The sequence below is a fragment of the Coloeus monedula genome (assembly GCF_965178545.1).
Source record: "Coloeus monedula genome assembly, chromosome: 22".
In the NCBI taxonomy this organism is placed as follows: domain Eukaryota; kingdom Metazoa; phylum Chordata; class Aves; order Passeriformes; family Corvidae; genus Coloeus; species Coloeus monedula.
Window position 1 is genome coordinate 2,758,475 of NC_138802.1, and position 26,802 is coordinate 2,785,276.

Here is a 26,802-nt window from a genome sequence, read left to right on the forward strand (position 1 = left end):
TCAATGAGTGGAATATGTATCAGAAGAATTAAACCAAGACAGTCTCCTGAATGTGGAATTCCAGAGAAGGCACTCACTTGCGCTTCCAAAGCAAGCAAACCAGCAACATCCTGAAAATTGTTGCTTTTTCTTGGACATTTTCATTGCTTGACTGAAACTTTCTGCGGATATCTGCCCTGAAGTGCTTTGTTTGACTTGGAGCAAGCACTGTTGCTAGGCTGCTCTGAAAGCTTGAGATGGCTCTGACTTCTCCAAAATCTCTAGCAGGGGATTTGACACAAAGAGAAGAATCCATTCTCCATGAGGGAAACTGCTGCCATTTCCTCTCTGCAAACATCCTCACAGTAGGTGAGTGGAAGGGTACCATCCTTTCATGTCATAGTTTGGTATTGAAAATGCACTCTTTCTTCTCCAAATTTACTTTTATTGTATTGAGATTTCATATGGGACTGCTAGTTTTCCTTAAATTTGAAGGAACTGTGCTTGTGTGTTCCTTTTTCCTGTGTGGTTGGTATTGTGACTAGAGTTTGGGTAAAGTGTATTAAAAAATCCCCAAAACAACCATTGCCCCATATGCTGAGGATAACTTTGAATCAATCTTTCTTCTGTCCTTGCTTGTACAGTCTGTGAGGTTTCAGTCATGTGAAGGGACCTTCATGTGTAAAACTTGTAAAAAATGTAAATGTGGTATCCTGGGATGAGACTGTCAAGAGATTGCAACTTTTTTCCTTGATTCTTTGCAGTGCTTCTGGAAAATCTTTCTTGAAGTTGATGAGACTGGGATTTATAGTGCCTCAGGTTGTGGCTGTGTGCCACGGAGTTGTCTGAACTGAGCTGGGAGATGCAGAGCTCAAAGAATGACTATTGTTGGCTGTTGCTCTTTTTTCAGTGTTGACAGCTCGCGCAGTGGAAAATGAGCTCTTCTCTTAGGAAGCTCTGGAGATTACAGATGTGATTGTGCACATCAAGTGTAGACTGGAGATTGGGTAGGAGGGAGGGAATTGTGTAACTGATGTCTGTGGCAGATGAATTTGTGCTATGGGAGACATCTGAGGGAGGAGGGGCTGGGTTTTTTGCATTTAAAATAAATTTTAAAAAGATTATTTCACTTAATATTTAAATCAAAACTTCATTTATTCAACACAGGACTCATTTGCTTGAAATACATTTAATTTACTGCCTACAATCATGAAGTAGACAGCACTAAAAGTTTTGGCTGCGTTTTCATGGGACCTAATTTTGTAATTTTGGTTAAATATCCAGCAATTGTGAGATCAGTTTTGCTTTTTGTTGGCTTACAATTTGTGCTGATAAGTATATTTTTTACCAGCTGAATATATTTATATTGTCGGATTATTAAAAATAGCCTGTCAATGTGATAATTAATCCATGATTGATTGTTCTTATCCTAGTTCTTATCGTTCTCACACATTTACTGATGTTACTTTTCCTAGTAGAGCCATCAAGCCATTATCATTGTCTAAGTGTGCTTCTTTCCTATTGATTTGCAAGGAGTTTGAAAAAGCAAAGTGCAGAAATTTAGATGTGAAATGGGTGTATTGCATCATTTGTGTGTTCTGGCACTACAGAAGTAAGATGATCTATTCCAGTTATTGCTATATCGTATAAACTGACTGTTAGGGAACTAGTTTTTTGTTTGTAGGGTGATGACTCCTGAATGTGCATTACATATTTCTGTACGTGAAGCTCTGTCAGTGTGCAAACGTAGGACAAAGTGCAAAGAAAAGGCAGAAATAGATGGAGGGGAAGAAAGTCTGCATTGTGCCTGGGCAGCACTTCCAGCATTCCAATGCAAGTGGGTCTGGACCTAAACAAAAGCTGGTCTGGGCTCAGGAATCCCTTTGCAGGCTGGTTCAGAACACCCACTTGAGCCTGGCCTTGACTCCCTCATTAACTCTTTCCATGGCTCTGTTGAAATGCAGTGACAGCTCTGATCTGATTTTGCCTCTGCACTGTCATAGACACTGAGCCACCTGCACAGACGTGACTGTGGCACTGCTGAGCTGCTGCCTGGAGCAGCCTGTGCCTTCAGAAATAACATTGCAGCTTTGTCAGGCCCAGGCTGTCAAATGCAACGCTTCCCTTTTCGTATTTGGGTGAGTTTGTCTGCCAGAAAACTTAGGAAAGGACGGAGCTGGAGAGTTAAACCACTTGCAATAAATCCAGGAAGTTAATTAAGTGTCCCTCAATTGATCATTTGGCCCCACAGTATCATAGTTACCTGCAATCTACTTCTGTGCTTACTCATCTTCAGTGGTTTGGAACTCTTGGCACTCTTGTGCAGCTTTCTGGTGTTTCATCAACTGAGACACTTTTCAAAACCTGTTGCTTTTTTTGCGGTGAAATCTCCGCTTTTCTGTGTAGGCTGTACATGGATGAGGAAGCAGATTGCTATGTGAATAGGAAATCTGAATGGAATGCAATTAACTTTTACATAATTTGGTTATACATAATGTCATTAGTCCTTATTACAGCAGCATTGGGAGAGTCCAAAATCAAGAAGGGATATGGCAAATTCAGTAATCCTCTATTTTTCAAATATGCTCTGGCATGTCTAGACTCACTTTTCCCATGTAATCTGATGAAAGAGTGTTGTGCACAGACATGCAAAATCCTGTTTGCTTAGATATGTGGTACATCAGATTAGCCTGGAGAAGCACTCGAGCTGGCCTTCAGCTGGGGCTCCAACATCTGCCTGTCTGTGAGCAGCTGCTGTCATGGCAGGGCTTGGGCTGGGGCATCTCCGCAGGTCCCTTCCAACCCAAACCACTCCATGGCACAAGCTGAGCTGAAGAACGGACACACAGGTGATATTTTGTGAATTGGCACCAGCTGGCTAACAGGAATTTCGATTAAAGTTAGATTTCTGTGAAACTGCCCATCAGCATCAGACACACTGTTATCCCTCTAATACTCCTCAACTTGGTATGACATTGACAGTGGTGCTACAAAACTGTGACACCAAATCCTGAAGGTTTAGTACAGTCTCAACTGAGAATTATGTTTTCAAAACCTTTTTTCTTCCTGAATGGAGGACAAGGCTGTAGTGTAAAGAACTCTGAGAGCTGCTGTTTGTCCTCCCTTTTGCTGCAGAGGCAGAAATGCACAAGTGAGGTTTGCAGAATGCACAATTGTTTCCTTTGTTGGCAATGTCAGCTTATACTAATGTATGTTAATGAGTCCACAGACTGATCTAATGAAGATGTGAATCTAAAGATACAATACTGGACTGCTCGGCAGATCCAGATTCTAGTTCTGATTGTGATACTGCCTTCTTGTTTGACTCTTTTTGTAACTTCATTTCATCCTTATGTTGTCTCTTATTCTGATTATAAATGGGAACTGCTATTCCTGCACGACAGACACTTCTCAGTCATGTCTGGGTCTTTTTTACGTGTTCTGAAATATAAATGATAATATTGTCCAACCTCAGCAATTCAGAACTGAAATTACTATGGTAAGATCTAGAGAGTTACAATAGTGGCTGCTGATATCAGCTGCTTGGGATCTGTTCTGCAGCATGCAGTCTGCAGACCACAAAGGAGTCTGAACCCTGCAGGTTTTTAATCCTGGGTGGTGGTGGCCTGGAATAGATCTGAGGACTGATGGAACAGTGAAATGGAATCAGTTTTCAGTTTGTGAAAAGGGCTGGTTTCGGATGTCCACGCTCATGGAGAGTTCTTTAATATTGTTCAAGTCTTCGAAGGAAATTGTTTGAAAGCATTCAGTCTTTGAGCATTTTTATATCACATTAAGAGATGACAAACTTGTAAGAAATTGTCCCTTTCTGTGAAGCAGAGTGCATTGTAAAGGAAGAGGAATTGTCTTGAGGTCACTGCAGGCAGAGGTAACCTTGGCTGGGGCTCAGCACCCGAGGGCAGCGCTGCCTCAGCTCTGTCCATACATTCACACTCCATAAATACATCTCCTGCACCTGACGGAGGGCAGGGATTTGTGAATCATGTGTGGCACAAGGTACCTGGAGGACGTGTGGTTCAGCAGGCAGTCCTTGCTGCCAGCAAAGGGCTGAGCAGGAGGCTCAGGCTTAGGAGTCCAGAATGAACCCCTGGAGCCCAGGACCTTGAATTTCGTTATGACTGTGCTGAACGTCAGTATCTTGTCTTTCAGCTGATGTGACTCAGATTCCTTTTTCCTGTCTTTGAGGAATGTATATTTGTTTCCTTAATGACTTCAGTTTGAATCAAATGAGCTTTTTGAGCCTTGCCATTTAGCCCAAATAGATTCAACAGGCAATGAAAATCTCTAAGGCTTTCTAGATTAATTTCTTTCATAGCTTTGTTTGGTTGGGGTTTTTGTTTGCCTGTTTTTTGATGAAGTGCGTTGTAATGTAGTTTTTGGAGACTCTGTGCCAAGATGCCTCAAGGTGTTTAGTCTCTAACTCCTATTCAGGCTCAGACATTCCTGCTGCAATCTCTTGGAAGGTAGGAGCCTAAATACCAATGAATTGACACCTGCAATGGAGCAGGGAGGTATCTGCTTTGTCTCCAGCCCACACAGCCTCTGCCCTTGGATAGTGATTCTGGTTTAGAATCAGGAAATACTAATAGCCACCTGCCTTTGTCTCAGTGGAGGTTTGTTAGGATAAATGTGTGGAAGGTTGTGAATCTGACATGAAAAGCAATGGGCACCACGAAGGTGCTTCCGACAGAGCTCTGCTGTGTCGGTCCTTCTCTGTGGTCCGTAGGAATCTTGCAGTTTGGCCTCACCTTTCTTTGCTCTGTGCTAGTGAATCATGAGGCTGTAATAAAAAGGGGATCGTTACCTGGATACTCAATTTATGTGGCAGGTCTGCTTCTCCTGTAAAAGTTAACTGGGGAAAACGAGATAAAAGGCGCTGACTGAACTCTGTTGCAGAATCAGAGTATTTTTCTGGATTAGAAACTGAATCACCTGAATGTTACCATCTGTTGCTTTCTTCTCCTTCTGCCCCCTCAAGAGTTCCTGCCCTATCTCATCTATCTGCTGCTGCCTGTAAAGATTTTGGAAGTGTGTAGTGGGAAATGAGACAAATCCGGCAGAACGAACAGCATCGTTTGCAGCCCATTCCCGATTCAGGACCTTGCTCATACAATGGGCTGTATCGCGGTTGCCATCTACCGGGCGAACGTGTGCTCGTGGTCACACAGCCTCCAAACAGTCACTCCATCCTGCCAGAAACCAGGGCTGGGAAGTTTCAGCTGCCTCAGAACCAGCTGAGTACTGCTATTCCTGGAGCTTTTGTACCTGGCATCCCTTGAGGGATTAACCAGGGTAGCTGCTACTTGTAATCACCGCTACTTGCAAGGCAGAATAAAAGTTCTTGATAGATGTACCTGGTAGCAGGGAAGTTACCCCACTGTGATCCTAATAACAGTGAAATAGGTAAAAGTCATGCTCAGTCAGATGGTTAGAATAAGTACAGTATGTTTAGAGGTAGTAAACCAACTTCTGGATTGTCTGAACCAGTGCTGGAGCAATTAAAAATAAGATCTTTATAATGCTGAGAGAGGAAAAAGATGTTCTTTTCATTCATTCATATGGGTGCTCAGCCTGTGTGTTGTCAGAGATGGGAGGGGAGGAAATCCAATATTCATTAACAAAGTACAACGATATTGGCATTATCTGTGGGAAGTTCTGGAGATACTGCCATTAGCTGTGAATAAGCCTGTCAATCAGAGCCACTCAGGGGGATGCTGCTCTGGCAGGCACTGTAAACAAAAGCTGAGTCTCTCCCTCTTATGCTTTCTCATAAGCAAATTATTTGTATCTGCTGATGGTTTAGGTAAACTTAATCCCCCTGAAAGCCACTGAATGCAGGTACAGCCAACTGACTCTTAGCCTGTGTGTCTTACAGCATGACTGGCTTTGGTTTGCATTTGGAGTTTGGCAAATAGTTTTTTAAAATCCAAGCAGTCCCTGACTGTGATACTGTGAAATCTCCCTGGTTTTTGGTATTACTCACCTCCTTAGACATTTCAATGCCCTTCATCTCCAAGCAGTTTTCTATTTATCTTCACATCAGAATCTTATCTGTCAGTTTGATCTGAGGTTAAATGCTTCATCAGAGAGAGGAATGCTTTGTTTTTTGAGAGAACAGATAACTACAGTTGTCTTCTGAAGCAAACCATAGTGGTTTTCTACAGTTATCAAGCTATGAGGAACCACTTGATGCATGGCTGCTGCCATCTCCCAGGCAAATCTACGATCCTTCAGCTGCATTGCTGGTTCTGTAGAGAAGAAATGAGATTATTCTTGAACTCATGATCTCGGAAGTACAAACCATGAGTTAAACCTGTGTAGCCACTGTGAGGAGAAGCTGTTCTATTATGAACCTTTTATGCTGAAAATGCTCTGCACAAAATAGAAGAGCTGTGAATAGTTTAGGGAAGAGTGACTGAAATTATTTTTGACAATATCAGAACCACTGATATTTCCCTGGAGTAATAATCTTTTTCCCTGCTGAAATGCTGAAGCTCCAAGCAATTGGCTCAGTGAAGAAGACAAAAGATTTTAAACCTGTTTAGACACTATTCTAATCCCCTTAACTGGTGTCTCTCTAACTGAACTGAAAGGCAGAATGTTGATTCCTAGTAGGCCAGCAGGATTTGTGATTGGATCTAGGGAAGAAAAAACTCGAGGTCTGTGTCGCAGTGAATGAACTGTGTGTTGACATATGTAGGTACTTAGAATGTGTGGGACCATCAGTGAAAGTCAGAAGAAAGTCATTCCAAGAGAGTGTGCTTCAGCACCAGGCAAGTCTTCTAACAGTGGCAGATGCAGGAGATGGGTTGCTGTCAAGATAATGCTTAAAAATCAAGAAATGAAGCTTAATGAAAGTTCAAAATGCTCATTTGCTAGAATTAAATATGAAAATAGAAATATCTTAGAAGCACTAGCATTCAGATCCATGATTGCAGAACAGGTTTTGTTCTCGTTTACCAGCAGAAAAAAGGAATAGATGGACTACAAAGTACTGTTTGAAGTAGGGGGGGAAAATGGTTTGTGCTTAATCCTGCATGCTGTTCTCTGGAGGAAAATGGTTAGTGAGGAAAATCTAGTTAATTTGACTCGTTTTTCTCATAGAGCTCTAAGTAAAAATTTGCATCAGAGAGGTTTTACTGTGGGCAGGGATTAGAAAGTTAAAACTCTCTCAAGAGATGCAAATATCTACAGAGTTTTATATGTACATACATACATACATATATACATGTATTTTTATATATATAATAGTTCTCCCAGAAAAGCACTAAACTTGGGGAAACCTTTGCAGTCCTGGATGAGTGGGGAACTGGCTATGGGTGATGTTACTAAACCGTGTTTCTTTTTTAGAACAGGTGGTTGAGAAAGTGAGGCAAGATCATCTGTTCTTACCTGACTGAAAATTCACTGCAGAGGAACAAACAGGATTATGTTCTTACCTTGAAAATTTAAGTGTTTGGGGATGAAGGTGGATACACAGGTGCATCCACATTTCATTCTTCTAGCAGCAGTGGATTTGGTTTCGTTGCAAACAACTCTATTCAGTTTTGGATGTTCAGGGTTAGAGGTTTTAAATGCTCTACCTGAAGAAGCAACAAGCATTAGTTGGTGGAGAATAAATCCCTATTAGAGACCTCTGTAAGTCTCTCTGTAGGGACTGGGGAACAAAGTAAACTTAAAAAGTTCATAGGATTTGTGACCCTTAGTCCCTCTGACATAATTGAAAAGGGGCACCTTGTGTGGTTGTAGGAAATCATGGCTGTGGTGGTGTCTGACTGTAGTTCCCAGTTAAGCAGTGGAAGAGAAAAGCAGAGGAAACCTTAAAAGAAGGAACATGAGCATTAAACAGCTGTCAGAGAGAATCCCCTGTTGCCTTAGAAGGGCAGACATTTCAGTGTCAACTGAGATGCACCAGGAAGGAGATGTCAGTCAGTGAAGAGTTAATTGCTCCAGCAAAAAGTAGTTTAGATAAAATCCTACCTCTTCTCTCTCCCCCGCTTCCTTGGTGTTGTGTACAGGAAAGGAGCTTGTACATCACCAAACTGACAGTGATTCCTCAGTGACTGAGCTAATAAACGGGATGAAATTTAAATTGCCTTCTCACACGGACACAGAGAGAGACTTGCAGAAGAGGGAGCAAGACGGAGGGAAAATGCAGAGTATTTTTACTTCCTAACATAGGCAATTGAGAAAAACACTCTTATTTCTACAAGACAATGGATTTAGGAAGCCCATCGCAGAAACACAGTAGGTGGATTTATTCTTTTTACTGCATCCACTAGAATTTTAGCTAGAAGATAAATTGTACTCATGCTTATGGGGACAGTTTTGTTTAGTAGTACTTTCATAACATCACATTACTCTTCCTTTTCCTCACTCGCTCAGAGATATTCAGCCGTTTGACCCTGTTTGTTAGAGGATAATATTTTTTAGATCTTATCAGCACATTGTCATTCCAAAAGATCTTTTATCTTTAAGAAGGCATGTTTTATTAATTATAGCCGTAGTACCTAGATGAATACAAAGACTGTTAAGTAAATGAAAATCCATTCCACTTACAGCAAATGAAACATGTTCTCATTCAGAGAAACCGTAATGCCAAGGACAGAGCAATTCCCAGTTCTCTGAATGAATTTGTTTACTCCAGAGCAGTTGCAGTAGCTGTAGAAATTGCATTTGAGTGTGCCTTGCAAAGTTTGCTGATGGAGGGAAGGAAGGCTGGCTTTTAAAAAGAGAAACTCCACCACAATGCACTGTGCTAAACTCTGCCCATCATTTCTTAATGTCATTAATCACTGCTGTGTGTACAGAATCATTTCTGCTGCCACACACTGCTGATGTACCTGCGATCTCCCAGTGATTATACAGTAGTTCTCCTGGTGTAGATTATGCTGATCAGATTTGGTTGTGCAGTCACTCTTATCTTTGCCTGTGGGACACAGTTCATTAAAGCCATTACCATGTGCAGTTCTCCGATGGTTCTGCAGTGTTGTGTGTTCCTGTGGCTCTGCACATGCATTTGTCAGCTGCATGTCTCATGGCAAAGTGTGATTGTGCAGAGGGGGCTGTTCCTCGGGTCTGTGTCTGCTTGAGGATCACGCTACTGCATCTCTAATGATGGTTTTAACACTACAGGTACCTTGTGTGATGAGCCATTTGGAGGAGATAATTAATCAAGTAAATGACTGACAAGTAAATTACAGCCAGCACTCACTGTTAGAAGCACCTGCAGGCACTCAGGTGCTGTGCAAGCCAGGTCTTCAGTTCTATTCTGCATTTTCCTTCTCTCCGTGGGCTTTATATAACCTTCCCCGCTCATCTCACATGCATTTGCACAGTCCTACTGAGATGATTAATCCTCAGCTGGAAGAGCTTTTTAAATAGTACAAGTACCAGATATTAGATTCAAGCTTCTTACAGAGAGTGTAGGGATAAAGTCTGGATTCTCTGCACAGCGTATCGTGGTTGTGATGTCCTGTAAATGTAGTTGTGAAATCAGAGAGACTTTGCCAATGACTGTCTCCAGAGAATCTCTGCTGAGTTCTTCACTGTCTGGTTCAGAACCCGATTTGCTTTCCTGCCCTGAATTCAGATGCTGGACAGGCTGTGCTGTGAGCAGTTTGCTGTTTGCTTCTCAGCAAAGTTGTGAACTGGCTGTAAGTATCACCCGAGGTGTGCAGATTTCCCACCTTGGCCAGAATAAAGTTTAAAGCAACAATAAAAGTTAGAATTGTGAGGGAGTTGTGAAGATTCCATGCTACTGTTTTGTTGTGAAAAGTGCAGCATAAGGAGGTAATTTAGGGACAAGAGACAATGCAGTGACAGACTGTGCCATTCATTTTTATAGCAGAGAAATAGCTGTCCTATCAGTCCCCAGCACCTGAACAGGTGATGCTTATGCTCTCGACGGATGAGATGCCCTTACTTGTGAGAAGTGAGGAGGCTTGGTCAAGTCTCTGGAAGACACTACCTGGACTGGCCCAGCTTTTTGTGTCTAAGACTTGTAGTTCGTGCAGTGCCCTGTGCGCTGAATCCTTGTGTCCTTCTACCCAGTGGGATATTTGCAGGTCTGTTTGCAGTTTCTGTGAGGATTGAACAGCCGGTGGTTGTGCTGCTCTCGGTTTCCCTTCCTGCCCTGGGCAGTGCCTGTGCTGCTCCGGGCTGATTCCAGCGCTGCCGCATTGGACGGGAGAGCTTTTCCCGGTGCGGAGCGCGCTCCGTGCGCCCGCAGCGCATCCCGGTGGCAGCGAGGGATAACCGCGGCCGTGGGGGAGGCGATTGTCCCCTCCTCAGCGCCACTTCTGAGGCCACACCGAGCGCTGCTTCCGGTTGTGGCTCCTCAGCACGCGGTGATGTTTCCAACTCGAGATCCAGCAGCGCTTGGTCGGGTGTTAAGGTTCTGGAGCATGTGATGCGCAAGCTTATTACAAACTTAGAAACTTCTTCAGCAGCCCTTCTTCACTTTTTTTCTTATTTGCGGGCTATGTATTTTCAAATGGCATCAGTTCCCATGACTAAGAACTCTGTTAGTGAGAATTAACAATGTATTTCTGGTGAGAATATCAATTCACTTATGACCTTCACTCCCAGTTCAGACTGACACAAGATAGCGAAGACCTTTGATACCCACGTGCTTTTGGCAAGTTTTTCATTTGGGCTTTTGTTCTTTCCCCGTGTTTCTGGGCCAGCTTTCATGCCATGCCCCTGCTGTTCAGCCATTCATGTTCATAAGAGGCTAGTTCTAACCCTCTTAAAAAATAAAACCCAGCTGAGGTCAAACCTGGCAGCACAGCTTTGATGCTTGCTGCTGTGGCGGAGAATTCAAAGTTTAGTCCCCCACAGTTCTCTCCCCTCAGAGCAGTCTCTTCATTTATTCATACATTATTAACTGGTGATTTGAGTAACAGATGCGTATGGGGGGGCATCCATAATTTATTACAAGGATGAACAAACCGTGGCCTGTGGACAGTGAGGACAGGCTAAACTCCCTGGGCTGGTGGGGGCAGGGGTTTCCCTTAAAGAGAGACAGGAGGGTTTCATGCACTGGGGCCTTTGGGCACTTGGGGATAAGCTCAGCTATGAGTGAAAATTCTGATCCTGGAAATTTCCAAGGGTTGTGCCTGAGAGGTCAGAGCAAACATAAAGTGGGCACAGGGTATCACTAGGAACAGTGAAGCTGCTGCTTGCAGGTTATTTTTTTGCTGCTCAAACTGGCTAATCCCATAAACTGCATTCTGTGCTTTCATTTAATAGCTAAAAGGGGTGACAGTAATTGTAATTTAGCAGTGACAGGCAGAGATGTGTGCAGAGAATTGACTTGTAGCAAGTTCCTGTGCTAAGGCAGGAACTGCAGCCCCTCTGTGCTGTTTGTAGGACAGCCCTGGTGCTTGGGATGTGACGGGGCCTAGACTTGTGTCTCTTGAACCCTCTTATTTGCTCTGCTGGATTTTGGGTTAGGTTTATGTGATTTTTCTGTCTCTAGTAAGGAAGTACTTGAAAAGCCCCTCTTTTAAGTGGAAGACTTCAGGAAAATTTTATAGTGAACATCTTAACTAGAAGTGGCTTCAGAAACTTGAAAAATCACTTACTTTGACTTTATGGATTTCCACCAAATGGGAAATGCTCCATAAACCAGAATTTTTTTAGGCTTGTAATGTGCTTTATAAGCCATTAACTATTTTGATGAACCAAAACATGTTGATTCAAAATACATGTATTATTTTGGGACCATTCCTTTGTAGAAATCCTGAAAGAACACCTACCCAATTCTTGTCACAATTCTCTGCTGCAACACTGTCCACTGATGGTTCCAATACTTGAAACAAATCTAAGCAAATATAGTTGTCATAAGACATGAACTGTGACTAGTAATAGGAGTAGAATAAATATACTTGCTAAAAGAAGAAAAGGGACTTTTGGAACAAAGCCTTCCAGTCCCATATGTTTTAATTCCGCCTGTGCCAGTCTGCATTTGTGTCATGGCTGAGTCTTTGGTTCCTTCAGGAGGTGATCCAAAGGAAGACTTTGGCACCCTTAGTGGTTCTTGGAAAGAAACTTGAGTTTTATTCTTGAGTCTCTTCCATTTCTAACTTAAAGCCCATCTGTGAAAGCCCAATATTCTGAGTTAGGATTTTGCAGCACAGGTCTGTTATAATATTCTGATATCTTTGTGCTGAACAAATGGCACTGGTGGCATCGAAGGAACTGAGGCAGAGTCAGTTCTTTCACTGTTGGGTTTTACTAATAAACAGCAAAGATCAAAATGCCACTTTTAATGGTGTCCTCATGGCAGTGTGTGTGTTAAAACCAACATGTCTGTGCAGTTCAGCTCTGGAATTGGAGCAATCCTGGCTCTGTCCACACACAATGTGTGGCACAGCAGCTCACTGCAGCAGGCTCTGGGAGGAATGTTTACATCCTGGCCTGGAGAAGGACACAACACATTCTCTGAGCAGGGCGTTACCTGGTACCTGGGCACCAACAAAATCTCAGCTGAGGGGAGAAAATCACTGAGCAGGGAATTGCAGCCCCCCCAGAGGCTGTGTGAGAGCCCAGCAGGAGTGACCTGTGACAGGCAACGAGTCTGTGACTCCACGGAGCAGCTCGGGCAGAAGATGTCGTGGAGCTGCCTGGGGATGACAGGGCAAATGAATGCAATTACCTTTTATAATAAAATGTACTAGGTATTTTTGTAATAGTCTCTGACTGACAGCTGGGAGAAGGGGCATGAAAGGGAAGGTAGGTGAACTAGCTTGCAGGTATGAAACAGAGCTCAGGATTTTAGCTGTGTAACGCAGTTTAAATTCCACATCTCTGCATCTTGCAGAGAAACCTAATTTTTTTAAATCTCCACAGGCTTCTCGGAGACAGAAGATGCTAATTTTAGAAATGTGGCAGCTCGTCTTCTTCCCCACCCCCTTCCATTTGCTGCCAGAATGCTTAACAATCCAGTAAACAAGCTGTAGGAAAGAGGGGGAATAACCTCAAGAGCTGAGGTTGATGTTGGCCTCTTGTCCATGGCATTTTTGGGGAAGGATTTGCCCCCTGCCCGTGGGTCTTGAGTTTGAAACCGATTTAAAAATAGAAGAGTAACAGTTGAACTGACAGTGAAAAGAAGTATTTAAAGGTGCAGTAATCGTGGCTGGCAGCCCCTTCTCTGACCTGATTAATTCTGCACCAGTACTCAGGATAGTCTAAATTAAAGCATTGCATAAGGAGAGTGCTGGGAAGTAAAGGAACAAGCCTGAAAATTTCATGTAGAACTCGGATATCTCATTTTTGGTTGCTCTACACACTGAAAACGTGACACAGAAATCTCATATAACTGCTTAGGGAGTTTGTTATAATTACGAAATACAAAGTACACTGTAACAAGGTCTGATTTGAGATACCTTTTTCCTGTCCAAAAAGGTGTGTTAGTTCCTCTTAATGAGTACCCAGAGTCCTAATTAGTGCAGATAGTGAATGATAATTTCCACACTCTATACTGATCTGCTTGTGTTGCTGCATCTTCGTCCTCTGCTTCAATCTTGTGTGGGCAAACAAAATTTGGAAAATGTTTATCCAAACCCAAATGTATTAGAGTTGCAACCATCTAATTATTAGGCCTTAGAGTGCAAATTGTTTTGTCCTCATTTTGGCAACAGGTAGAGTGATTTGAGTGTGTTAGGTAGAATTTTCACAATGAAACTTTTTTATTTAAGAACTTCTGATGCAAAGTACCCCAAATTCCTTTGGCTTAAAAAGGCCCAGAATTTTCCTACTCTTATTGTAGAAGTCCTTTATTGTAACTGCTCTTGTGGGCACTTGAAGCTGTGTGTGCATAAATAGATAGGAAAATGTTTAAAATTAGGCATTAATTGCTGTATGACTAAAAGTTTTGTGTTAGACCTGCACATGACACACGTGTGTGTTCTGTCTAGAAAATCTGCTATTTTTAAAGTCGGAAATGTGAGGCAGTGAAGTGTTCATTACATTTGGAACACGTGGATAATAAATCTGCTTAAATTTAACATGCATCATAATTTCAAACACCCTCGAGTGTCTGGAAAGTTTAACAAAGCATGAATGCCTCATCTACTTTGTGCCTGAACAGAGCAATGCATTTATCTTTTCCAATTTATTTGGGACAATGGAGCAGAGTGCAGCACAGCTGTTTTCTATGGATGCAAGCATATGTGTCTTCTATTACTAATTAGTAATCGATTCCACCCCACTGTGCGTTTTTCATGGCTCAACTGTCTGAGAACTGTGTCTGTGCTCAGAAATCCATGTCAGAGTTGTGACTGAATGAATTGCAAGTTTTGATTTTGGGAGAGAATTAGCTCAGGAGATTTTGTCATATGTGTCAGGGTGCTGTCTGCTGAAAAATGAAATGATTAACTTATTTCTTTGCTCCATTCCTGTCTTGGGTATCTCATACCTTGTCCTCAGCACACACCAAAGATGTGATTTACCCTGAAGCAGGTTATTATCTGTTCACAGGGACAATCCATGTAGTTCAGGCAGCCATTATTTTCTGCTGGTTGTGGTTGTTTTGTACCTTTTCCACATCTCTCCCACAGTGCTGACACTGGATTCTCAGAGGCAGCAGAGCTTTGCAGACAATGGGCTGTAGGCTAGAAATATGTCAAAAGCAGTAACAGGACCAGGAGCAGGGAGCTGTGAGCACGCTCCCTCTACTACCAACAGCAGAAACACGGAATAAAACAACTGTGCTGGGCTGCACTCAAGCAAGAATATGAATGCATTTCTATTTCTAAGGGGAGAAGAAAGATTGCATGGAGAAACAAAGGGATCTGAGGTAATTTAATATTAATCTCTGTTAGCTGTGTCTCTGTTGCTTGGATGCATCTGGAATAACCAGACCTGCTGGAGTAGCTGAGGTTTAGCACCTCACCAGAGGAGTTGACAAAACTAAGAAGAAAGGACAGGGGCAGTATTGGGTGGTAGGAACTGCAGTCACAGGGAAGGGAAATGACCTCCAGGATTGTACTTCAAACACAATTCCTTCCCAGGACACCCGGAAGATCTGCCTGCCCTAAGGTGTCCAGCTGGCGAGGGCAGGTGGGTGTTTGCCTGACAGCTCTGGCTGTGCAGACTTCCTGCATTTGGGAATCGGCTCTGGCTGCAGGCGAGGCAGCGGCAGAGTCCCACACTCACTCTCCAAGGCAGCTTCTACTGGTGCCTGTGGGCTGCTTGTAGTTTGTCAGATATTTAATGATACTACAGTGAGAGCAGTTGTACAGCAAGATATAACACAGAGTTCGACTTCCCAGTTATAAAGCTTGGAGGGACAAAGAGAAGCAGCAAGCCAAAGGATCTTTACATTTTGCTTTTAGTGATCTTAAAAGAAGTAGTGGGAATTCCAGCAGCAAACACATCTGTCTGCATCTGTCACTGCAGCACCTCCAGACTTTATCACCTGCACACAATATAAACTACATACTGAAGTGTTTTTGCTTAAACAAAGTGGTCCAGACAATCATCTTTCCCTCATTTTCAAATTGTTAGTCAGAAGTTTGAAAACATGTTGAAAACTTGTTATAAAAATCCACACGAAATGGAAGTGCTGCATAGAGGCTCATGGTGTGACTGGGGCTGGGGTTGTGGTGCTGTGGACTGTTCTTGTCATTGAAGTGGTTGAGAACTCACAAGTGGTTCATTGTGGTTGGTAGCTGAGCTTTACTTCTAGAGGCTTTCTAAGGCCCCAAGATCTGTTTGAAACTGTCTTTGCCTTCTTTCATTATTGCCTTTCCCCCTTCTCTACTAGACATAAGCATCTTCCCATCTTTTGTAACACAGATTTTCTTGGAAGAATGTGTGTTCGCTGAAAACCTCAAACAGCCAAGATGATTTATGGGTCTGTGAGAAAATAGGCCACCAAAACACTTCAGTTCTTCCTATCTCCAAATTAGAGAAAGATCTAAGACTAAAATAATAGAGATTGCGAATGCTGTTTATTCTGAAACTCTGTGGTGAAAAAATCAGGTTAAACCAGCTCAGTTCAAACAACTTTCTCAGTGTTCTCTTTGCTTATGGTGTTCAATACAAGTTTGGGAGAAGGGGGATGAAAGGGAGGGCAAAAGAATGGTTGGTATCTTGGAGAGCCAAAGGAATGGTTGTTATCTCTGTGTTATAAACAGGCTGGTGAGCCCCAGGGAGGTGAGCTGGTCAGTGGCAGAGGGTTTCAGGAGCAGGTAAAATTTAGTTGTTAGGTTTTGGTTCCTGTCCTGCTGTCAGACACATGTTACAGGACATGAGCCTGTAGCACTGGGCATGTGAAGGATGTTACCTTTGTTCCTCTGCCCGAAGAGAAACAGAAGGCAATGGACAGCACACAGTACCACGGTGTCTGATTTTATTACAGAAAAAGTCACAAAACTTACTTATGGAAAGCATCTAATTGGTATTTACAGCACATTCAATGCCCGTCATTTTGCCCTCTATTCGAGTTGACAATGGAGAAGTTATTACTTGCAAGCTGTGAGAGTTCTGATAGCAGCTTTCAAGTCAATTGTTGTTTTAGTTGAACAGAATGTTGGTGGTTGTTTTCACTGTTTATATCCCACAAAGATAATTTTATTTGGAGAAATCTATCTTGTACACAGTGTGCTGGGCTTCTTCACCTTTTCTCTGCAGAAAGTACATGGGAAGGTATCAAGGGGACCTAGGGAGAATTTAAAATCACAAAGACAAAACTATTGCTGCACTAGATTGTGCAATCCCATGGCATCATCTGGTGCAGGGCTGGAAATCCATCATTCTACTCGATGTTGAATTTATTGTTGACTCAGGATTAAATGTATGGAAGGATCTTATAGTTTTCTAATCTGATAGTGTTTGTCTTGGTTACTGTCTGTAAACATTTGGCAAGAAAACCTTAATTTGAAACTTCCCAACTCTTCATATGTTAAAAGAATGGTGATTTTGTTCTATGTCTTGCCACCTGCTGTTCTCTTCTGTGGTAAAGTACATTGGTAACTATGGGAACAAAAACTTAAGAACAGACACCCACATGTGTTGAAGTTGATTTATACAAGGTCTTGAAGTGATGCCATGGATTGTGAGAGATGGAGCTCTGTGGATGGAGTTTGATGGCTTTCAACGAGGGCTCAGTGTTTGACTTTCATAAGTTATTTAGAATGTCCCTGGCATTGTGGATGTTCCATTCTCTACTTAACTGTGGTGTAACATGGTGGTGCTGCATTTCCCAGCTGTCTCATTCTGTCCCCAGCAGTGCTAACACCCCTCCCCTGCACTGGGCAACAAGATCTCTGTTATTTTTATCAGGAAATCGGTCTTAAGAATGTGATAAAATGTGGCAGCTGGAGCCTTGGGATGAAGGGTGTATGTGTAGGTGAATGTGTAGTCAAATTATAATGTAGCCTTATAGTGTGTGGCACTGTGACCTGACAAAGCTGTGCTTATCAGTCAGAGCTTGGGTGGTTTGTGCTGTTTCTCTGGAAGTGCCCTGTTCCTTTCTCAGCAAGCAGCCAGGATGGTGCTGTGGTTGTGTGGCAGAAGTCTGGGGTAGATCAGGATCCTCTGTGGACAGTGCAGCCATACAGCAGGGGCAGATCTTTGTCACGTCATGGCTCATCTCTTCTAACCGGGGTCACCTGCTTGGTGCCATCACACTGGGCTTTCTCTGCATATGTTGGAAAGTAGCAACTGAGAGAATTCCTGGCCCCTTTTAGTCCCTTCTTAGGACTTAAACCTTTGTGATGTGACAGCACCACACCACAAGTCACTCTTCTGCTCTGGTTGGTAGAGCTGGAGAGCTGGGAATGGAGGATGAAGGAATTAGGGCATGCTATGCTTTGTATAATATGGAACTGACAACGGTGTAAGTTTGCTCCATGCCCGAGCACTGTGCCAGAGCACTATGCTCTCCAAACTGGAGTGCTGCTGACCCTCCCAGTCACTTATGCACTTCTGGTGTGAATCAGAGTCCACGAAAGCCAGATAAAAGTCCATCATTGATTTCAAGAGTCAGCAGATTGTCTTTGCACAGAGCAATTTCCTGGTTTAGACTAGACATTACTTGGAATAAGATAATGTAAAATGCTTTGGTCTCGGTGATAGCACAGTCTGTGTTCTCTTTATTTCAAAAAATTTGCATGTGTTGTGAAGGCATTCAGGTTTTTTCTCTGATGATTGTTCTGTGACCCTGTTCTAACTGCACAGCAAAAAACTCCCAGAGAAACAAAACATTTCATTTTATGAAGTTGATACCATACAGTAATTAGGTACTGATTCTGAATCTCTAATGGTCTCAGATGGGAGTATATTTTTCTTTCTAAAGAAAGCATAACCTTGTAAAGCAAAAAGCTTTGCTCAGTTTGATGGAGTAATTAGTGAATTAGTTGATCATCCTTAGCTGTTATCTTTTAATTTGCTCTGTCTCTTGATCAAGTTGTGAGGAATAGGTGGTGTTGAATGGGAGGTTGGTCCCTAGCAGTGAATTGAGCTTACCCTGCAGTGTGAAGACTTCCTGCCCTGAGATTCCCCAGAGAAGTTGTCTGACAGGCATTTTTTGGGCCTCAGCACTTACCCATCTTCTCCCTTCTGATATGAGACAGAGATTTATTGATAACCTGCGCTTGCCTACAGGAAATAAGAAGAGAAATGAGAGTTACTTGTAGGATAAACCTGGCGCATTCTCTGCAGTATTCACCCTGATAAGCCTGTGTTAAAGCACAGTGGCTGCAAGAGGAATTACCCAAATGTAATGTGGTGTAAATACATGAGGCCCCAGAGGCTCCTGCAGTAAGTGCTCCTCAAGTGCTCCTGGATGGGTTGCTCAGGAGATGAGACCCCAGGGGACACAGCTAGTGCTGAAAACCACTAAGCAAATAGGATAATGTTTTATTGAAAGTGAACTTCAGCCAAATCCTGGACTCATTCCTTAGATGGCAAGGACCATGGGATTCATGCCTAAATGAAAATTGTGGAGGGTTGTGCCAGATCTTGCAAAGATCTTGATCTTTCTGCAATGGCGACTGGTACCTAAAATGCAAAGACGATGTAGGATGAAAACAGCAGGACAATCCAGCTGCAACAGCTGGGAGCTATGAAGGAGAGTCAGCATTCCCAGTTTGGAGAGCCTGAGTGGGGTGGGAGAAAGGTGACTCTGTGAGCATTTCACAGCACCTCATGTACTGAAGTAGGTCAGGATGAGGAGGTACAAGGCAGGAGGGCAACGTCAAACAGCACACACAGATTGGCTTCACTTGCTGCAGTCGGGTGGGGAGAGGATCCAGAGCAGCACTGCCTGCTGGACCCGTGTGGGGTGACTGCCTGCAGGGCTCCATGGCAGAGATGCCCTGGGTGTTGAGCAGGGTACTGGGATCCTGCTTACCCTGCCCCCCAGCATCGGTATTCCTTTCCTAGAGGGGAGAATAACTATTTGCCAATCCTTTATCATTCCTGTTTATTTAGATTTCAAGTCCTCAAAGGAACAAATTATTTTATCCTGTGTATTTCAGTGGCATGTAGGAGGGGCAGGAGCTATTCCTGGTTGGAATTTTTAGGCAGCACCCTCATACGAAGATGCTGAAATTCTTCTCCAGGATTTAGACAGAACTCAAAGGTCTGTGTCTGTCTTCTCATGAGTTGTGCTTTGGGACACAGACTACAATAATGTGCATTGTTTCCTAGCCATATCCCATTAATTCTGCATTAATATTTCCTTGCAAGTTAAAAAGGAGGGAAATATATCATCTTTGCCAAGAAAATAAATTAGAAATAAATCTAAAGAGAACAGCTTGCCTATTTTTATCAGTAGCTGTAGACTTGCTTTCTAAACTTAAGTAAGTCTGGGAGGATCCCATAACAATGTGTAGGATGCTGAATGGACACAGGGGGGGAGGCATTAACATAAAAAAGAAGTTGGTTTTTTTTCCTTCTTACATGAAGTAGCACCTCACTGATGTTTGCTGCCTACTGCATTACATCCCAGAGGAATTAAAACTGACTTCTCCTTTGTGCCTCTTTCCTGACATCCACAAGTTTTTTCCTTCAGTTCTTTTCCGAAGGAGTATAGCAAAAGACATCCCTAGGTCCCGCCTGAGAGCAGGGAGGCAAAGAGTTAACGAACAGTTATCCCAGGTGGCTGAACACTTGAGTTGCAGGGAAAGGCTGGAAACATTCATTGAGATCCTGCGCTGGTTTCTACCTGCCAGCAGCTCCAGATCCACTCCTGCACAGGGAATAAAGGAGATGAGCCTGCTGAGAGCAGAGGCAGCAGGCATCCCTAGGAACCCTCGGATGCTGCAGTAAGGACCAACGGGCAGTGTTCTTCTCCTCATTCTTTAAGAGTCTTTTGAAAGATCAGGGATGTGCATATGGTCTTTGCTGCTTCCTCTGGTGTTTTCACTTGAATCTCTCACTGGAATATGGATGATGCAAGCACAATTAAATGCCTCAGCCCAGAAAAAGGTAAGGGGAAAATGTTTATTTTAACCACCTTTCTGAGGGAGATTAGTTTTATTGTAGAGAAAAGTGTAGTTTACAAAGCTTCCTTGGACACTTCTTTTCTGTTATTCAAACTTAAATGCTTTAAACAAATACAGCAGGTTCTTAAGGGAGCTTTTGCTGTACCTTTGCCTCCTACTATCACTAAAGCTTAAATAATAAATGTATCTCTAATGGCTGCTCCTTCCTGCAATAAAGTGTGCAACGAAGGAGTGCACCAGGTATGTTCATGTTCCTTTTCTGCTCACTTAACTAGCTGCTGTCACCCTAAGAAAGGCTTTCTATTTTTAACCAGAGACCTTCTGCTACCCACATTAGAAGAGAGAAAAGAGGCTCCGGTACTGTTGTGAGTCAGCTGCATTGTTTTAATTTTTTAAAACAGGTGATTTGCTGCTCATTAGATGTAGTTTCTTTACACCCATCCAACAAGAAGAGTGCACAGAATGAGTTGGGGTTGAAGTTGTCCCTGGCGGGATTAAACCAGGGATGAAGTCAGGGAAGTGCCTGGAGCTGGGAAAACTGTGCTGCAGTGTCTTGCATGCTGAACTTGGAGCTCATCCCTCCTGTACTGATGGCTGCTGAAGGAATCTATGAACTCCAGATCAATTCTCAAAAGCCCAGTTTTAATTTTTAAAAGCTTTATTTCCTCATCCATTTACTCAGGAAAAGCCTGGAGAGAGAAACCCTTCCTTGAGATGTATTTTAATTGACTCCAGTGCCCGGGTGCTTGTCTGTATGCATTTTGTATTTCATATCTGTTAGGCATTGTGGTTTTACAGGAGTTACGCAACAAGTAAAGAAGGATGTCTTGGGTTCTGTGTGCTCAGAAAAGCTTCTCTGGACACTGCTCTCCCACCTTGGTGTCTTTGGGAAGGCAGAGCAGTATCCCTCACTCCCTGTGCTTTCAACTAATCAATGCTTAGTGCCACGTTCCTCAATCCCTTGCCATACCTTTTGAAGGAAGCACTCCTTAAAATTCTCTCTTCTTTTCTAAAAATCATTTCTAGATGAAAACTTTACCAAAGTGGAAAAGTGCTTGGCTCTAACTTGGTGTTCGGGTATCAGAACCAAACCTCGTATCCGTGAGCTCTGGTTTGGCTTCGCCGTGTCTTTGTTATTAAAATACTAAAAATAAGCTCCAGCAATGCCATTCACTGAGAAAGGGACAACAGGTAACTCAGACAGGTGTGGCTGTACCTGTGCACTCATCACTCCAGCAAATACTGTTCCAGTAACTGAAGGAGGATGTGGATGTGAAAATTACAGCAAATTGACTTTATAAGGTCCCATCCTAGAGCAGAATGGTAATTAAAAAGAGGGTGACCGTAGAACATCACATGGGAAAAGCTTCTACTGTACATAGAAATGGCCATTGTTTTTTCCATAGTTTTATGACCATATTGGAAATTGTTTTATTTATTGACAAAATTAATATCAAGTCCATGAATACTTCTAGGCTGAGACAGATTTAATGAATCTGAGAAGTCTGTGAACAATTCAGGTAAGTAGTGAGAGAGTCTCAGTATGCTTCACAACAACAGGCAAATGTTAAACAATATTTCCTTGGAGATTTGTTAAGAACGAAGCAGAGATGATGAGATGCATTTGAGCATTGTCAATATTTATGTTAAAAGCAAAAAAGCAGATTTTAAAACTTGGCATAAGAGTTTATTTATCTGTACCATACTGCTGGCATAGAGGCGGGAGATTTGGGAGCATGGAATTTAATTGAACAATGTGCTAAACAGGGAGAAAGTATTTCCTATATGCAAGAACTTTTCTTGTTCCAAGGAAAGAAGGTGGTTTTCTTAAATCTTCAGAACCTGTAAATCCCCAGGTTTTCGACTGAGTTGGCTGAAGTGGTATGTTTATCATAGAATCATGGAATGGTTTGGGTTGGAAGTGACCTGAAATATCATCTGGGCAGGGACACCTTCCACTATCCCAGGTTGCTCCAAGCTCTGCCCAGCCTGGTCTTAGACACTTCAGGGATCCAGGGGCAGCCACAGCTGCTCTGGGCACCCTGTGCCAGGGCCTGCCCACCCTCACAGGGAACAATTCCTTCCCAATATCCCATCCATCCCTGCCCTCTCTCAGTGGAGAGCCAGTAACATACTTTTAATGATTGCATTTTCTAAGAGAAGTGTTTCAGGACTGAAAACAAGAATAGTTTGCTTTTGAAAATGTCATGATGGGACAGCCTGAGTATTCCTCCTCCAGTTACTGTTCTCTGAAACCTGATGCACCAGTGTGCATCCATTTGTACTTTCAACAGACAAGGTCCTCATGGAAGGTGTGATGAAACAGGAATTGTGTCACCCAAAGTCCTTTTGGCTTCTTCCTACTGGGTGCAGCTTTCAGCTTCTGAAAACAGGAATGAGAGAGAGGGGCTCTCACCTGAGGATCTCCCTGGAGATCATCCAGGTAGCAGTTATTCAGGTTTATTCCTTGCTTGCAGTAGGGAACTGCTGAGGCTGAGATTGAATCAGTGTTTGTGATAAACCAGCTCGGTGTTTCTGCCAGATGGTGTCGTTCTAAGCCAGTGAGTGGAAACACCTGGAAAACAAATGGGGTAACTGAAAAGAGCAGAGGTTCCATGGGCAGGGGTTCCATGAGCTGGAGCTACAGGCAGGGGGTTGCACGAAGGTTCTTTTTAAAGCGTTCCACCTTCTTGCTGTTATCTGTAGCATTAAAAGGAAATGGGATTCTCCTCTCACTTAGGTATAAAACCAGTTGTGATGCAACAGAAGCCAGTAGTTCCCAAGTGTATGAAAGCCTCCAGAGGTCTTCATATGATGATCTGTTCAAGCATTCATAGTGACAGGCACCAACATCCAGGCTCTCAAGACTTCGGTGTTCCAGTGACTTGCCACTCTCCTTTTTAATGGGTTTCTGGCTGACTAGAGGCTGAGGAATCATTGATGATGATCCAAAAAATTCCATGCTCCCAGTAATTCTGAAGTGTTCAGCTATCACTAAAGAAACAACCGATAGTGTCAGTGCTAGTGGGAGAAGAATGGGCTATGTCCTGAGAGAAGCATTGTGTCTGGGAAAATCCTTCAAAAATGTGGCAGCTGGCAAACATCTTCCAGTGGAACTGCTCATGAGATGTGGCTGCAGAATTTCAGCCTCCTGAGCTGCTACAGACTCCCAGAAACAGCATTTGAACAATGCCTCTCACTGGGGAAGGCCAATATTCAGGTGTTCTCTGATTCTCCAGCATCATCGGTCCTGATTTTGCCTTTTACTGAAGATGTTGTTTCTGCTGGTCTAGCCCTTAATTAGAGATGGTTTCCAGATGCCTCGTCTTCAGTTTAATTAAAAAAAAAAAACCAGGGAAACATTGCAAAGAAAATGTCACGTTAATGCTAAGTGGACAACTTCAAATTAACTGGTACCATACGTGCAGTTTCCTGTGATTCATATCCCTTCTGTCCCTGACAATAATTTGTGTGGTGAATGTGAATTGAGTCCAACTAAATGGGAAAGCTTTCCCATTTCAGGGAATTACAGAGGGATAATCAATATTGGCCTCTGCACATTTAAAGACGTTATGTGGCAGAGAGCAACTAAATTTTCTGGCGTGATGTGATCTGACATGGAGTGAATGTGGACCTGCCAGTACTGAACAAAGTCCAGAACCGCTGTTAAAGTGGATCTCTGCAAAATATTTTCCTGAAAGCCCATTTTTCCAGTTCAGCCAGCGAGCTGACACTTTCATCAGCCTTCAGATGCTTGCTTATCTTCTGGCTCTAAGCCCTGGAGAGAAATGAATCTGTCAGGATGCTTTGTTTCAAACTGAGGTGGATATTGGAGGCCATAGCAAAAGATAGAAACCCATTTCCTGTAAGAGCCCAGGGCAATTACTTTACTTCCTGTATGTTTACCTGAGCCCTACTCAATCCAGGACCAAATGAAACTGGGCAATAAGCTGTGAGACTTGCAGTCCCTGACCTTGCTGTGGGCTCCAGCTCAGCACCCTGCACTCTCTGTGCTGCTTTCTGCTGGTAATCTTCCCCTCAGGGATTAGAGCAGGTGTCTCCTGCTCGAAGGAAACCACAATTTTGGTCATCTTTCAAGCTTACAGAAAGACCTGCTGTTGGTTTCTAAGATTTACAGATGCTGGGTTCTGTTGAGTGATAAGTTTTTGAAAGAAAAATTTAAAGAACAGCCTCATAAGGCTGTCTCTTGGATGTCACAGAAGCTGAGAAAAGCACTGAATGAAGACAGAGACTGAGTTATTCCTAGAGCCATTGCAGCTCCTTTTTTTTCCCCCGTCTTTCATGAAACTGGTCTATATTTGAAGAAATAGGGAGTCTGTCACATATTTCAAAACGTACATGGCACAAAAGGAAGGTCTAGAAGAGTTTTGAATTTTTACAGATAGAATACATTAAAATTCATCCCAAATACAGAAGTAAAATTTGTGAGTTAAAATCAGTTTGTGGTGATGCATCTCAGTACCAGGTGTCTTTTCTGAACGTCTTTCAACCTGTCTTGCATTCCTGTGCCCATTTTGCCTTGGATTCTTGAATTCTTAGAGGCATTTTCCTAGAAGGAGTAATCATATTGATTGACTGCTTTCCTCCCAACCTGCCTTAATCTCCCTCTGTGGGTTTATGGCCCATGTCCCTGAACAGATGGTCAAGCACTGAAAGACCTTTAAAGGTAAAGGGTTTATGATCTTACTTCAATTAAGTGTGTAGGGACATTTTCTTATGCGAGTCAGTGGCTGGAGACAAGGTGACCTTAGAGCACCATTTATAGTCTTAAAATCTTTTATTTTATGCTGACATTTTCCTACAATTGACAAAACTTGTTTGTGACAGCTTTATGACAGCAAGGAAAAAAGTTCGACAGCTCAAATCACAAAGTCTATTCTCACTTAATTAAAATAATTGCATCCTTTTTTTCCAGATGAGCCCAAGAGAACTAAACATCATGGCAGGAGGCAGAGTAATTGTCATTAAATTAGTGCTGTGGTTGCTAATGGGTCCTCATTCCACAAACATTCCTTCAAGTGAATGAAGTAATTTAAGGGATTTCACTACTGGTTCATTTTAATAGTGTGACTTTCTAAACAGCTTTGGGGAGCCCTGAGAATGTTCATGGTTGTGGCTGCCTAAAAAAGCTGTCCCAGGGCTTGCCCACTGTGAATTGCAGCATGGAAAGGGTGCACCAGGAACATGTGATGTTACAGCTTCTCCCAGTGGAATCAGTGCCTTGTAAGTGGATGGATACTGAAGTCAGGTGTATTTCAGACACTAAAGCTAAATAACTCAGTGAACATGCTCTGAGCCAGTGCACAAATGTTACACTTGGAAGCCTGGTGGGTGAGACACAGAGGCCATGGAATAACCTGAATTCCACTCGATACGGGCAAGATGTGCGGCGTTAATCTCGAGGGGGGATTACTGTGCTTAGAGGTGCTGTCCAGATGGTCGGGCAGGCTCTGTCTGTGCCCATGGCAGAGGTCGGCAGGGTGGAGCTGGGCTAGAATTAGGGAAAAGGCAGCTTAGGCACAGTTGGAATAAGGTTGGGGCCCAGCAGGTGCTCAGGCCTTTCTGAGCCAAAACCATCTGAAAAAGATTGATTTAGTCAATTCTTAATAGAACTAATACTGAAGTTTTTAGTTGAAAGACAAAATTAGAAAATGTAACAGTGAATGTCTTCTTCATCAGCATCTGCTCCCGAAATCCCTCTCCTTGGGAAGAGCCCACACTGAAAACGTGGGCAGCTGTTGCATACAGACACAGCTGTGAAAAAGCAGAGAGGGCACTGGAAACACAAATGGCTCCAGCAGCAGAGAAACTGCAGCTGAGCTGGCTGCTCTGGCTGCCCAGTTCATGCTGCTTTAGACCTCTTGGAAGCAGCATTTCTGGGGGAAAGGGAAGAAGCATAAATCACGTGTTTAGAAGTAGTGAATGAGCATCATGGTTTTGGTTCATCAAGTTCATCAAGTCATGTCCTGCTGCTTGTGTTAGTGCCCATGTATGTTGGGTTTTGAACCTTTGCTGAAATTGAGAGTATTTCTAACTTGTATTTAGTGATGTGCACTTCAACGAGATGTGTTTGCTTTTGGTATTTCAGAAACATCTTTACATTTAGTGCTTCAGAAAGGCAGTACCAGGCTGACTAACTCCTATGAAGATCTTGGGCTGGGGTAGCTAAAGTGTAGCTGTAAATGGGGTTTCTGCAGGTTTTTACAGGGTTTTTTTTTGATTGGGGTTTAGAACTGAAAGTGCAATGGGGAGAGTAAGTGAGAGAGAGGTGTGCCAGAAGGCATCGACAGCTTGTTTCCTCCTTGTATTTTATGACTTGTGT

At 43.0% G+C, this 26,802-nt stretch overlaps 1 protein-coding gene across 1 annotated transcript in view; it reads left to right on the forward strand.

Annotated features, from left to right (window-relative positions):
• Positions 1–236: 236 nt before the first annotated feature.
• PLCH2 (phospholipase C eta 2) overlaps positions 237–26,802 on the forward strand; it is a gene marked incomplete at both ends in the record, with an annotated part of 63,851 nt that continues 37,285 nt past the window's right edge. The window contains 1 exon segment of the mRNA XM_082295668.1: positions 237–348. Within this exon segment, the coding sequence (XP_082151794.1) occupies positions 237–348 (112 nt within the window).